Source organism: Canis aureus, chromosome 29 (assembly GCF_053574225.1).
Source record: "Canis aureus isolate CA01 chromosome 29, VMU_Caureus_v.1.0, whole genome shotgun sequence".
In the NCBI taxonomy this organism is placed as follows: domain Eukaryota; kingdom Metazoa; phylum Chordata; class Mammalia; order Carnivora; family Canidae; genus Canis; species Canis aureus.
In genome coordinates this window covers 8,830,080-8,844,126 of record NC_135639.1, presented here as the reverse complement: position 1 = coordinate 8,844,126, position 14,047 = coordinate 8,830,080, and the positions used below count along the sequence as shown (strand labels likewise).

The 14,047-nt window shown below is 48.1% G+C and overlaps 1 protein-coding gene across 1 annotated transcript in view; it reads left to right on the top strand.

Annotated features, from left to right (window-relative positions):
- Positions 1–2,900: 2,900 nt before the first annotated feature.
- The window catches only part of LOC144300745 (scavenger receptor cysteine-rich domain-containing protein DMBT1), a 42,947-nt gene continuing 31,800 nt past the window's right edge, over positions 2,901–14,047 (top strand). The window contains exons 1-8 of the mRNA XM_077877009.1: positions 2,901–3,028; positions 4,561–4,750; positions 5,627–6,119; positions 6,516–6,557; positions 8,750–8,782; positions 9,482–9,635; positions 12,043–12,260; positions 13,004–13,315. Coding sequence (XP_077733135.1) covers positions 2,901–3,028; positions 4,561–4,750; positions 5,627–6,119; positions 6,516–6,557; positions 8,750–8,782; positions 9,482–9,635; positions 12,043–12,260; positions 13,004–13,315 — 1,570 coding nt within the window. The remainder of the gene's footprint in view (positions 3,029–4,560; positions 4,751–5,626; positions 6,120–6,515; positions 6,558–8,749; positions 8,783–9,481; positions 9,636–12,042; positions 12,261–13,003; positions 13,316–14,047) is intronic.

Genomic DNA, 14,047 nt, shown 5'->3' with positions numbered 1-14,047 from the left:
TTTCTAATATTGTGATTGAAGATATTTTGAAAGTATTCATCCCACATGGAATGTATCCATCCGCCCATTCACTCCTTCTTTCATAAAACAGTCCTTGAGCATCTGCTCTGCACCAAGCCTGGGACACAGACACCCACCCTTGGTTAGCACGAGGTTGCACACAGGAGATCTTGCAGGTTCATGTACACCAGCACCGCCCGAGGCATTGCAATGTGGAATCCAGGGCCCTGGCCCCAGAGACCACAACTAACTAGCTTGGGCAGGGCTGCTGGAATCTGCATTTTCACGAGTAGTCTGGGTGATTCAGCAAAAGAGGGGCCATAAGTAATCCTTCACTGCCTGCCATGAGGCAGAGATGACACTGCTGCTGTGCCCTGCCCCCAAGCCCAGGGACCCTGCAAGAGGAAGGCAGAGGAGGGCTGAGTCCTTTCTCCTCACTCCCCACCTGCCCCTTCTCCCCTCCATCTGCCACCTGCACCCTCGTTACCTGGCCCCCTCCATGCTTTGGGTTCACTAAAGAGAGTAACCTATTGCCTTTCTTTATGCATTCAGATGCAGAAGAACTGCCTCCTCCCACACCTCAAGGTATGTCCACATTTTGTTCTAGTCCAGACAACTTTCTAATAATAGTATCAAAAATATTTGTGGATGCTAAGAAATAGGCACTGTTTTGCAAGTACTTTTCCAGCTAGGTAAACAGAGACAAAAAAAAGTAACTAATGCACCCAGGGCTAGCCAGTGGATTTGCACCCACGCTTGTCAGTGCTCCTGGCCACCAGGCTCATTTACCACATCCTTCCATCGGCCCGGCTGTATGAAGACAAGGCAAAATTAGCACAAAAATGGGGAGACATTTCACTCAGATTGTCACTAATCCTGCAAAAAGGTACCCAGAGCTTGTCTGGAGAGTAGAAGACTGCTGCACTCACATGCCCTGTGCTTGGAGTAGACGGTTAGTCGGCTCAGCCAGAGCCCTCTTCATCTCCAGGTGGTCTCGGGAACTCTTCACTTGATCTCTCGATTAGCAAGCTAATCAGACTTTTTACAGGGTGGTTCAGGGGGCCACGAGCAAGCCAGTATTCCCAGGGACAGAAGTGGAAGCTTCCAGTCTCCTAAGGCAAAGTGTCACTTCCATCATATTCTGTTGGTCAAAACAGAGGCCACCCAGGTTCGAGCGAGGAGACCTAGATCCCACTTCATGACAGAAGGCATATCCAAGAATGTATGGCCTTCTTCAATGTGCCGCAGGACAGCAGAAATATTCACTTAGCACCTTCAGACCTTTCTTAGTTGGCACTAAGTACACTGACATTTCAGAGAAAACCTTTTATATTTCACAAACTTGTAGATGAAACTTAGTATTTTTCTCCTGGATGTCAGCATTATCTCCCTTTTCTTTTTCCTTCTAGGTCTTTCCACAGCTTCTCAGGATCATATAACAGGTAGTCACTTGTTTAAAATTGAGAATGTAACTCCACAGTTACAGATGCTGCAGAGGCTAGGACGTGGCACAAAGACGCTGGCACAGCATGGGTGAAGAGCTACTTGTCTACTACCCATGCCAGTCTTGTCTTGGCCCCTTTCATGAGAACACCATGGGAGTCAGGACCCCAGCCCATGGAGCCCCTCAGTCCCCACTGTAACCTCACCAAGGGGCATCCATTTGCACTGCTAAGGCCTGTAAATACTGACTTTTTAACCAATGGGGCAGGTTGGGAAGGGGGTATGTGGATCTGCCCAAGTCAGAGTAGATGGGAGGGTGACAAGAGACTTGAAGAGAATGTGGCTCGTCCGGCCAGTGATGCCCAGCCTGCCTTCTCTGGGTACAATCCTGTAGGGGGCACCCATGACGGGCACCAGCTCATGTGCAGAGGTTTCAAGAAATCTAGTCCCAGAGTTTTCATGTCTGTCTGACCTGACCCAGTTGTAACTACAGCACAAGCAACAGGATAGCTCTGAGATGACTGGGCGCGCCCCTACTTCCCGCCGTCTGTCACAGGGAAGACCAAGAATCTTGGAATTCTGGGAGCATGACAAGTTAGGCAGGCAAAGACAGAAAGGAGAAAATTAAACAACTTGGTAATTTAGGGACCAGGTCAACAACTCATGTTACATTTTCAAATTTCCTCTAAAATAATTTGATGATTTTAAGATTTGCACTTTTTTGTGTGGCGTGCTGCTTTAGGCGTATGTGTATATATGCAAGTGTACGATGTATATGAATATGACATAAAAATATAATGAAGAATTAGATTTCACTTGTGTAACTCTCATAAATCCAAAGACCTGTAAGTTCCAGTCTCAGTAGATACAGTTAGAGGAAACACAATCTACCCCAACAAGGTGGTGAAAAAGTACTTAAGAGGAGGTGAGGTGCCAGTCATGGTGCCAACATCCTTCAATGGTGGCCAACATCTCCTTCTCTCCAGCTCATCAGACCCCAACGTTGCCCTGGAGACTCTTGTTCCCCAAACCTTCCCAAACTACTCACACCTTACCCAGGCCTAACAGCCTCTGCCCCTTGGCCCCCTCCTTCCCAACCACTCTCCCCCCAAGCAAGAATCCTACAGCCTTAGAAGAAAGAGGAGAGAGTGAACAGACCTGGTATTTTCATTAGCAGACAGTAAGGGGAGAGGAAAAGGCCGGGAACTCCCACATATTAGTACTTTTGCCCCATCAGGTTGCAATGGAATGTACTTTCCTTCCCTGGATATGTTTAAACTAAAGATCTGTGTAGACAGCCTGGGTGTGGGTCCCCCACCGCACCCCCAGGTGGACCACACTGCCTGACTCCAGCAGACACCGGGTACCAAGGGGTCGTTAGTAGGGTCACCCCATGGACGCATGCTGACATCCTCTTTCTTGTGGCTTCAGGAGGAAGTAGCTCCTGCGGAGGGGTGATGTCCGGTCCCTCCGGCTCCTTTTCCAGCCCGCTGTACCCAGAAAGCTACCCCACGGATGTCCAGTGTGTTTGGGAGATTCACGTGGAGAAAAAGTTTCGCATTGAACTCCTGATTCCAACTCTGAAGTAAGAAAACAACTTGTTAAGAGGAGAGTCTTTCTAGATAAGAATGGTGGTTTGTGGAATCAGAATAAAGTTTTGTTTTTTTTGTTTTTTGTTTTTTTAAGCAGGAAACATTTGGGGATGGGGGTGGGGGACAAAAGAACACAAAATGCTTCCCAATCTGAAGGTCAAATTAATTCTGTCGTGCTCTCCAATGAGTTACTGCTAGTTCGGAGAACTGAATAAGAGGTTTATTAACTTATTCAACTCAACCTTATTATGATAGCTTTTCCTTTTTTTTCTTTTCTAAAAATGTCACCCAAATCCTCCTTGCCAGCTTTGCCTTTGTTTGGGTCTCGATACTTACCACTTAGATTTTCTTTTTCCTTTATCTAAATTTTAAACAAACAGGAGGGGGCTTTCCAGGCGCACACATGAGCCACCTCCTCCAGCCCAGGCCCTGGGTCCTCCCAATGTTGCCTGTAAGTGAACGGAGCCAGGGGACGCATGGCCTCATCGCTGGCACGTACGGAATACATTTCTCTAAGGCACTGATGTTTTTCTATCTCCATGGCATGAAATAACAGCTGGCATTTAAGTGTTGGCTGTGTATCCAGGCTCCACTCCATGTATTTTGTCTGCTTTGCTGTAGTGCAGCATTGGTACAACCCTAAGATATATGTATGCCCTTGTCATCTCCCCTAGAGGTGAGGAACCTGAGGCTCAGAGAGGTTAGCTAACTTGCCCCAGGTTAACCAGCAAAGGTCTGTCTGACGTCAAAGCTCCAGCTCTTCTCCAACATGTGATTCTGTGGGAAGACTCTGCGAAAAGCCCTTCTTGCTATGCAGGACACACATCATGCTGCAAACACAGCAACGTTGTGAAACGCTACACACACGCTGAATTACTGCTCGGTCCATGGAATCAGGCATGCCTTATGCCAAAGAGTATCCTAGAAACATGTTGTCCATGTTGACTAAAGCCCTAAGGACACAGAGAGCCCACAATGAAGTGAGAACCTTGAACCCACTCCTCCAAAGTCCATCCTCTTATAGGTAACCTGTTCTAAAATGAGCCTCACGTACATCCTCGTGAGTGACCGCAACGTGCAGATACTCTCTGCACTGATGTTTTTATTTTAAAGTCGAGTTTTTTCTCCCCAAGAATTTGAGTATGGAGAATGGTGTGAAAAACAGAGGTAGGAAAATCTGGCCGTGATGCTGATTACATGCTGATCATCAGGGTGTTGGTCTGGTAAGAATTCACCTGCGGTGAACACTAGCATTTCTAATGTTCCATTGTAGATGGCGATTTGGCCAGAGCTTTAGTGATTTTTAAATTTCTGTTACTAAGTGGTAACCATAAGCCTCCCACAATCCTCAGACAAAATAAGACTTCTATAATAAGGCATCTATAAAAGTCAACTGATGCTTTATATATCAACATGCAGTTTAAAGTAAATCCAAATATTTAATCCTATGATTGTCATACTTTTTAAAGTTTTAAGATCTAGGAAGTTTGAAGCCATCACTAACCCTCCACTTCGATGCCCCCAGCCTGGAGGATATCCTTGGATGCCCTTACGACTCCATTGAAATCTTCGACGGCCCTAGGATTGCCTCGCTGTCCATGGGGAAGTTCTGTGCCTCGGTAGCTGTGATATTTTTCTCCTCTTCAGACATCATGACTGTGGTGTTCCGAAGTGATTCTATGATCACCAACACTGGCTTTTATGCTCGATTCAACGTAATTCCACAGGGTGAAGGAGAGCCAGGTAGGAAGTTTCAACTAGGTTTTTGGTCTTCAAAAGACAGAGCAGTTTCCTAACTTGAGCGACTCCCCTATTTGCCAAGGCCTGGGATTCGGTTTTTAAAGCACCCCATAAGTGGCCCCATAAGCCTTGCTGTGTAGCTATTAGATTTTCCCACTAAAAGCACCACATGGGCAATTGAAACAAGGCAATGATGTGCAGTTGAAATGACAAGATGACTTGGGGGTCGGTAGTGGTAGCGCCTGGGAAGACAGGGCCTGGGGGTTGGAAGAGGATGGCTGGGTGGGGTGGGTGCTCCTGCAGATTGAGCAGGAATGGAAGCCTTGCTTAGGGGACATGTGATGGATGACAGTGAAGGCAGAGAGAATAGCAAATACAAAGGCTCTTGGGGACATGCTAGAGAAACAGAAACACAGGTGACCATGGCAGAGCTTGTGCACTCGGCAAGGGAAGGTCTCCAGGAGACAGCACGCCATTCCAGCTGGCTGCCAACCGTCGGCCCAGAAATAGCCAACCCCATTGGGCTTTATGAAGTCACAGACACCCTGGTGGCTCAAGTGCCTTCAGGGGATTAAATCTACACTTACCCAAGTCATGTCCAAAAACACAGTTGAGGACCCTTTCTCCCAGGATCCCAGTATTGTGTCATAGACCCACATAGCAAGACCTGCAGAAGCCAGGGTGTGCGGGTGCTGAGCACTGTGCTTTGTAGTCACACTCGCACATAGTCGTCACCCCTCTGGGATCGCCCTCGGAGATGCATGTTGCTCGAGTCCCCATTTCAGATGAGGAAACTGAGGCCTAGGGATACTAAGCAACTTGTCAATGGTTACGCAACTAGAGAGCAGTAGAGCTGGATTCAAACCCTTCTCCGTCTCGCCCTTCTGCCTATAAGCCCCATTACTGAATCAAGACAGCCTGACGCTTGGTTCTTGCACTTACCTGCCTTGGCCACAAAGGCAGGAGCTGGAAATCCTTCCTACTTAAAATTTCCCAAGCCCCAAAATAAAACCCTGCTCTATTTAGAAAATGGACCGGAGCTGCGGCTGGTGGGCGGATCTGGACGGTGCTCAGGACGTGTGGAGGTCCTCCACGAGCGGGCCTGGGGCACCGTGTGTGATGACCTCTGGGACCTGAACGAAGCCCAGGTGGTGTGCCGACAGCTGGGGTGCGGACGGGCCATTGCAGCCCCTGGAAAGGCCCACTTCGGCCCGGGCTCTGGAAGCATCCTCCTGGATAACATTCAGTGTTCGGGAAGTGAGAACCACCTTGGTCAGTGCCCCAGCTCCGGCTGGTCGGACCATAACTGTGGCCACCATGAGGACGCAGGTGTCATCTGCTCAGGTAAGCCTCTCCTTCCATGGCAGGTTCTTTCTCACCTTTCGACTGGCAGCATTTGAGTGTTGGGTGGAGGGGGTGCCCAGAGCAGGGCCAGGGAAGGTGAGGACAGACGGTGGCCCGACATGAGTGTCCCCTCAACCAGGCTGACAAAGAATGCTGACAGCCTGACTCCACCTTAAAGAAATGCACGCCAGAGCCACACACTTGCCAGGTCCTTTATACTCTGCAATCTCTCCGAGGTCTGAGCTACTTTTCCAGAATCTAACACGCCCTTGTTCTAGGCTATGTGACACGAAGCTTACCTGCTTGAGACCCGCCCACACGAGGAAACCACCACCTGTCCTCATAAAATGTAACTTAGGTTTCCTAAATTTACCTTTCTTTTTTTAATTCATGCAGATGCTGGGGCCTGGGCTCCAGATGTGACCCCTGCATCCCCAGGTAAGTCCAACACTGTGAACCTCCAATATCTCTGCAGAGTGGATAAGAAATGTAATCTGTCTTGACCTAGACACTGGTGGACAGTGACCTAGACTATGATCATCCAGGGAGCTTTGAAATCCCTGATGCCCCAGCTGTACCCAGACCAGTCGCATCAGAATCTCTGGGCTCACACCAGGTCATCGGTAATACTTAAGATCTCTTGTGTGATCCCAGCATGCAGCAAGTAGAGATCCAGCGGCTCGGACAGTAAGCTAAGAGCCACATTTCCCCAATGAGATGGCATCCAAAACTCCCCTCCGGACAGTGGAGCAAGGAAAGGCAGGAGGGGGAAGGGGGAAGAAGTTCCATCACCATGGCTGAGAAGAGGGTCAGGATGGAGAGGAGAGAACGTAGGAAGGTTTGCCTCCTGGGAACATGTGTTGGTAAATGAAAGTGTGGGAGAAAACACAGATGTGTCAATGCCATAGTCTCCCAGTGGGTCAAGAACAGGCTGAGCGTGAGAAGTGAAGCCATTTGGGGCTACCCTGGGGGGGGCCTTCTGACTTTGCCAAGAAAGCAAGAATAGAGACAGGGTACATGTTGTTCTGGTAATCTACCCAGAGTCAGTGTGTCAGTGACCTCCAAATTCAGGGCTCCAGTGATATCTGAGCACGTGTGGTCCTGCCTCCTGCAGCTGCCTACCTACCTCTCCAGGACAGGCTCTCAGCTGCCCACTTCCCTGCCCACTGGCACCCTGGGCCCCGCCCAGCCTCCTCCCAACCCTGCACGGTGACTACCTCCACCCTCTGCCTTCAGTGGGGGTCTGGGTGTGGAGAAGGTCAAGGCTGAGGGGCACCCTGTAGTGCTTGGGGGCTGGGCAAGGTGGCTGGCAGCCTGTCCTTACCTGGGGCTGGCACCACCGTGGCACATTTGGAGGGACACTTGGTGGGGACCTCTTGCCCACTTCGGTCCAGATCCCAAGGGCATCCCAGGTAGAAGCCACCACCTCCTGCAGGCTGCCCACCTGGTGTGGGATGCAGAAGTGAAAGGGCAATTGATTTCCCCACCTCTGACTGAGACCCCACATTTTCATTTTGCACTGGGGACCACAAAGCATGCAGCAGCCCTGGAGGGGAAGCAGAGCCCACAGAACCGTTTCTCAGGGACTGTCAAGGAGCTGCCTCCCTTCGGTGCCCTCTGGCCTTTCTTTCCTTCCCCAGTGAGGAGTCTCCCCTCGCCTGGAGCCAGAGAGGAGGAAGGAGTAGGGAGGACATGGCTTTCAGTCCATCAGACGGCTCTGTGCCACATCCACTTGCGATCTAGAGCTGCAAACTTCCAAAGACTTTTCTTTCTTTTCTCTCTGCTACCATATTCCTTTTCTGAGGCAGGGATGCATAGCTGACTAAGAGAACGCATCAGGGAATAAAAGACATTATGGGGGAAAATGAAACCCTTTATGTCCAAAGAGTATCCACCCATAGGTGAACCACTTCTCGATAAAGCATTATAGATTGGTGGGGACACACACACACAAAATAAGGCATTGGCCACTCAATCCTCTAAGGGAAACACTGCATATCAAACATTTTAACAAAAAGGAATAGCTTCTTTTTTAAAAGATTCGTTTGTTTATTTGGCGGGGATGGGGAGAGAGTGCAAGCGAGTGGAGGGGCAGAGGGAGAGAGGATCTCAAGCAAACTCTACACTGAATGCAGAGCCAGACGTGGGCTCAATCTCGCAGAAACCAAAGCCAAAAGGACACAGGAAAGGAGGAAGCTCCCCACTGAGACCCGTCGACTTCAGTGGAACACTCGTCCCACCTGTCTTTCCCCGCCCAGGCTCTCACAGGTCTGGTTTTCGTCCTTGTGCCCTTCAGCACGGTCTGCAGTGGCATGCTCGTAAACCCGGTGACGTTACTGTGGGCGATGCCTCGTGACTGATCCATCTCAGGACAGGCCTGGCGTCGGCGGACCCCAACACAGAAAAGAAAAGAAGTCACGTAGCTGTGCATAGTCTGAGATTTCTGGGTGAATCACTGAGGGAAGGGGAGAGACCGCACCCCACATTAGGAGGGAAAAAAGAAATGAGTGAGCCCACACCATGTCTCAAGACTCGAGTGTAGGAACAGATTCACTCCTTTGTATGTAAATATATGATGCTTTGGTCCTGCCGAGCTCTTTTCTGATTTTCTTTGGTTTTGGTTTTTGCAGCTCCCATCCCTCAAGGGCCTACGCCGCCACAAGGTAACTCACTTTCATTGTAAGTATGACCTGGAAAGGATGGAATCACTCTGGTAATTCATGAAAGCAGAATGGATGTCACTGCCCTGGCTGCCTGAGGGGAAAGAATAGGTGGGATGGAGCCCTCATAGATGGATGGACTGTCTCCATCTGAATTGAGCTGGTTTGCATGACAGGAAGCTGGGCAGAGCATTAGTGAGATATCTGCTGGACACCCCACAGCTGCCACGACATGGCCCATCCCATTTCCAGTCTCACCTGCAACCTTAGGGTCCTGCCCCAGTACCAGTCACACATCTTTTCTTCCCCTCATTCCCTCTAAGGGTGCAATCACACACCAGCCAAGCTACAACTATGTCTACACTACTATGATCCCTTCCCATTCTGTGATTCCCTGTTTTTGTTTTTGTTTTTGTTTATTTATGATAGTCACAGAGAGAGAAGAGAGAGAGGCAGAGACACAGGCAGAGGGAGAAGCAGGCAGAGGGAGAAGCAGGCTCCATGCAGTGGGAGCCTGACGTGGGACTCGATCCCAGGTCTCCAGGATTGCGCTCTGAGCCAAAGGCAGGCGCCAAACCGCTGCACCACCCAGGGATCCCTGTGATTCCCTGTTGAGCTTGGTGGAATTCTGGATTCTACTCCTGGGAACATGCAAGGTGCATGCCTGCAGAAGCCAACCAGTGGTCTCTTGTCTACCCACAGGAGGAAGTAACTCTTGTGGGGGAGTACTTTCAGGCCTCCTGGGCTCCTTCTCCAGTCCTTGGTATCCAACGAACTACCCCACTGATGTGGAGTGTGTCTGGATGATACATGTGGCTGAGAAGTTCCACATAGAACTGGTGATCCCAAGCCTGAAGTAAGCACCTTTGTCTTTTTCTACTTCAAAGGCCAGACTGGACTTAAATCCACCTCCTCAAGGAGGGGTCCTTTCCACGAATCTGGTCAACGTGACAGCTATAACCAAAATATCATAAACTGGGTAGCTAATAAAGAACAGAGAGTTATTTCACAGTCTTGGAGGCTGTCCAAGATCAATATAAAGTCCAAGATCAATATTCAGTGCCTGGTGTGGGCCCACTTCCCGGCTCATAGATGGTCATATTTTTACCATAGCCTCACCTGGTAGAAGAGACAAGGGGGCTTTTGCAGGACTCTTTGCAAGGCCACTGATCCCATCGTGAAGGTTCTGCCCTCATGACCTAATCACTTCCCAAAGACCCCACCTCCTAATACCATCCCTTTGGGGGTTAGGTTTCAACATACGAATTTTGAGAGGACACAAACTTTCAGCCCACAGCACCTTGTGACACATCCTTTCACATTTTAGGTGAAAACTAGTCTGGTCATCTGAGCTTAAGAGACTTATAATCATTGAGCTCGACTTCCTATGCAGTTAGAGAATAACACAAATACTCCGTGAGCATCCCTGACACCGGGCCACCGAGGGGGCCTCAGCTGGGGTCACACACACAATGACCTCACCCCTCCACTCTCAGCCACCTCCATCCAGGACACTGCTTCTTCCGTGGGCTGAACCCAACCTGGTTCTTCCTCATTCTCATTTTCTCATCTCCATTCTTCCCTCTGATGCTACAGAAAACAAATCTGCTTCCTTTTCCCTCCAAGAATGTCTCTCATGCCCCAACTAAGAGTTTTCTTCCACATATTTAACAGCCACTGTTCATTCATTCCTACTTCTTTCTCTACTCATACCCATTTTTAAAGGACCTTATTTTAATGCATATTTATGCGTGTATATATATACATATTCATATACATATATGTATACCTGAATCACTTTTTTTATAGCCTTCTTTTTTTTTTAAAGATTTTATTTATTTATTCATGAGAGACAGAGAGAGAGAGGCAGAGACACAGGCAGAGGGAGAAGCAGGCTCCATGCAGGGAGCCCGATGTGGGATTCGATCCTGGGACTCCAGGATCATGCCCTGGGCTGAAGGCAGGCACCAAACCGCTGAACCACCCAGGGATTCCCCCGGAGTCACTTTTTAATGAAACTATTGCTTTTCCTGATAATGTTTAACCTGGTTTCATTTTTCTACACTGAGTTCCATCTGGGTCATTCTCTCCTCCTGCCATTGTTCGTTGTTTGCCAGACCTCCACCACCTCTTCCCATTTGTGTTCGTCAGCCTCAGTAGTCAAGGAGCTGAATGGTTAAGTGCTGTCTTCAAAGGGGAAATGGGTCGGCAATGGAGAGAGGGATGGATCCTATTAGTTTTACCTGGTGGCCAAAATGCCTTTCAAATGGGGAGAAATAAACTAAAACCACAGAGTATTGTATACTGTGAGCAAAAGGTAATTTTCATTCATTCATTCCACACCCATGCATTCATTGTAAGGAATATGAGCAGATTCGGTACAATATATTCAAATCTATGCAATTCACAATTCTATGATCCAGGGGCACAGAGTCTCATTTTATCACTTCTGGGAAATTGTTGCTCCAAACACTGTAGTGACCCTCTCTCCCTGCATTCTCTAGGTTACTATCCCAACATAAATGTCCTACTATAATTTCAGAATATACAAAGACAGATCTCTGTCCTCATGGAGTTTACACTCTAGATAGAGAGGCAAATAGTACCTGAATAAACCAATAACCAGTAACTCAATGGACAATTTCAATTAGTGATAAGTTGATATGTGCTATGAAGAAAAATATGCACATATGGTAACAGGATAGAGAACAGAGGGGGTGAGGACAGCATTTGGTAGGATGATCAGGGACAGCTTCTCTGACATCCAGATTGGAACCAGGCAGTTTGGGGTATGGAGGGAAGTGTCCTACTCAGCAGGCTCTGGGAGCTTTGACAGCAGGCATCCTTTCCCACTGACCCAGGTCCCATTGAGTGTTTTACTCAATGAGACCCTAGTGGATGTCTGCTCCCACCCCAGGGAGTGGCAGAGTTTGAATAAAGAGTCAGGGGACATTCAGGACACACCTGAGGTAAAGAGAAAGATGGTAGGAAAGATGGAAAGTCAAGATACCAGATGGAGGCCCTGAAGTCGGCAGCTAAGACACAGAGAAACGCTGACTAACCTGGGCCAGTGTCCATAGGGAAAGACAGGAAGGAAAATTCAAGCTATAGGTAAGGGGTCAAGTCCACTAGTGGGACCTGTGGTTGGAAGGCAACAGCAGGGATGATTGCAATTTCTGGCTGGTTATGATGCAAATGATGATTTTATTTAAGGCATTTCTGCAGATTTCCTTGGGAGATTTACTGTGCCTTTACCTCCTCAGATTAGAGGACATCTATGGGTGCCCTTATGACTTTATTGAAGTGTTCGACGGATGGCAAGTTGCCTCACTATCCGTGGGCAGATTTTGTGCTGGGACAGAGCTCACATTCCTCTCCTCTTCAAACATCATGACCGTGGTGTTCAGAAGTGATGCTATGATCACCAACACAGGGTTTTATGCTCTGTACAATGCCATTCAGCAAGATAAAAGAGAGAATGGTAGGTATCTTGATAAGTACCTTGGAGGGAAATTAGATCTAATTTGTGTCCTTCCCCTTTAAGGGAGGAGATGGTTTCTAAATCTGACCTGTGGAGTCTGCTGTCATTAATGACATCCTGAATGACATCCACTCTGACACTAGCAGCCTCTGGCTGACCCGTCACTTGGCTCTGCCGTTTGGCATCATTTTTTTTACCACTGAAACATCCTGGCTAAAGCAACAGATGCTGAATCTCATATCTTACGTTGACTGTGTCTATAGACAGACGACCAAAATGATGGTCTTCCTTTTCCAGAGGAAGGGAGGATGCGGTGGGCGATCCTTCTACAACAAACCTACCTGAAACTGCAACTACCAGCCCACCGGATCCCAGCTGAATTCCACACAAAAACAATCTAGAACATATATACAGACCTTTTAGGTTCTACAGCAGGACATTGGGAACATTCTAGGGCTCTCAATGAATTATGCTTAGGGTGACCATGCAATTTATCCTCCAATCAGGATGTTTTTGAGAGTTTAAAAGGAACTCTAAAATAATTAACAGGTAGATGTGATTTGCAACTATTGTAAAACAGGACTATTCCAGATAAATTGGACATAAAGCCACCTGACCTAGAGTTCGATAGCCTAACATGGAAAAAAATGTGCCCTCGTGCCGGGCATCCTGTAACTGCAGAAGGTCCTACGGTTTTGGAGACAGCACCACAGCTCAGAAGCCCCTGTTTTCCTGTCCCCCAGGTGCATCCCTGAGACTGGTGAATGGCAGTCACAAGTGTGAGGGCCGGGTGGAGGTCCTCTACAATGGTACCTGGGGCACAGTGTGCGATGACAACTGGGACATGACAGACGCCAAGGTAGTGTGCCAGCAGCTCGGCTGTGGTGAGGCCTTATCAGCCCCAGGTCAAAGCTACTTTGATGGAGGCACTGGCCACATCATGCTGGATGATGTTCAGTGTAAAGGGAATGAAGCCAAGGTGTGGCAATGCACACACAATGGATGGTTCTCCCACAACTGTGGGCACCACAAGGATGCCAGTGTCATCTGCTCAGGTGAGCCCCCATAGGGCACAGCACACATCAGAGCAAGTCTCACCCATTAGCAGACCCTGGAAAGGGAGAAGTCAATGCCAGCAACAGTGACTCAGAAAGGAATCCAGGGCTTCAAGCCATCTTTTTAAGTCAATTTGTTTAAGAGTTGGTTTTCCTTCTGTAAAATGTTTAAGGGTCCCCACCACCATTAAAACTTGTGATAATTAGAGGATTTGTATTATCAGACATCCCATTCCTGGATAGATATGCCATATCTATGGCATATGTTGGGGACAGTCCACTCTCCCCCACAGAGCAATGGTAACTGGCTTCCAAAGAGTGCTTAACGTGTTCCAGGCTCGATGCAAAAACCAGTGCATTCATACTCTCATTTGATCTTCACAATCTCTAATAAGAGAGATTATTACATTCTCATCTTATTCATGAGGACACAGAAGCATATCCAAGATCACACATCATGTGATCCATATTCTGCTAAGTATCACCTCCAAAGTACTGTATAAAAGTCTGAGCTTAAATTAGTTACTAAAGGCTCCTCCAGCTCCATTACTGACCAAAAGTAAATAAATACCATATTTTTTATTTGCCTTCAATTTTAGTATTTCCAGCAATTAGATAAAAAGCAGACAAGCAGAGTGTGCCCCCTCACCTAGGAGGCCCTGATATAGGCTGCCAATCTTTAACCAACATTGATGGGTTTTGATGCTACACTCCCAACTGCCCATAAAGAAT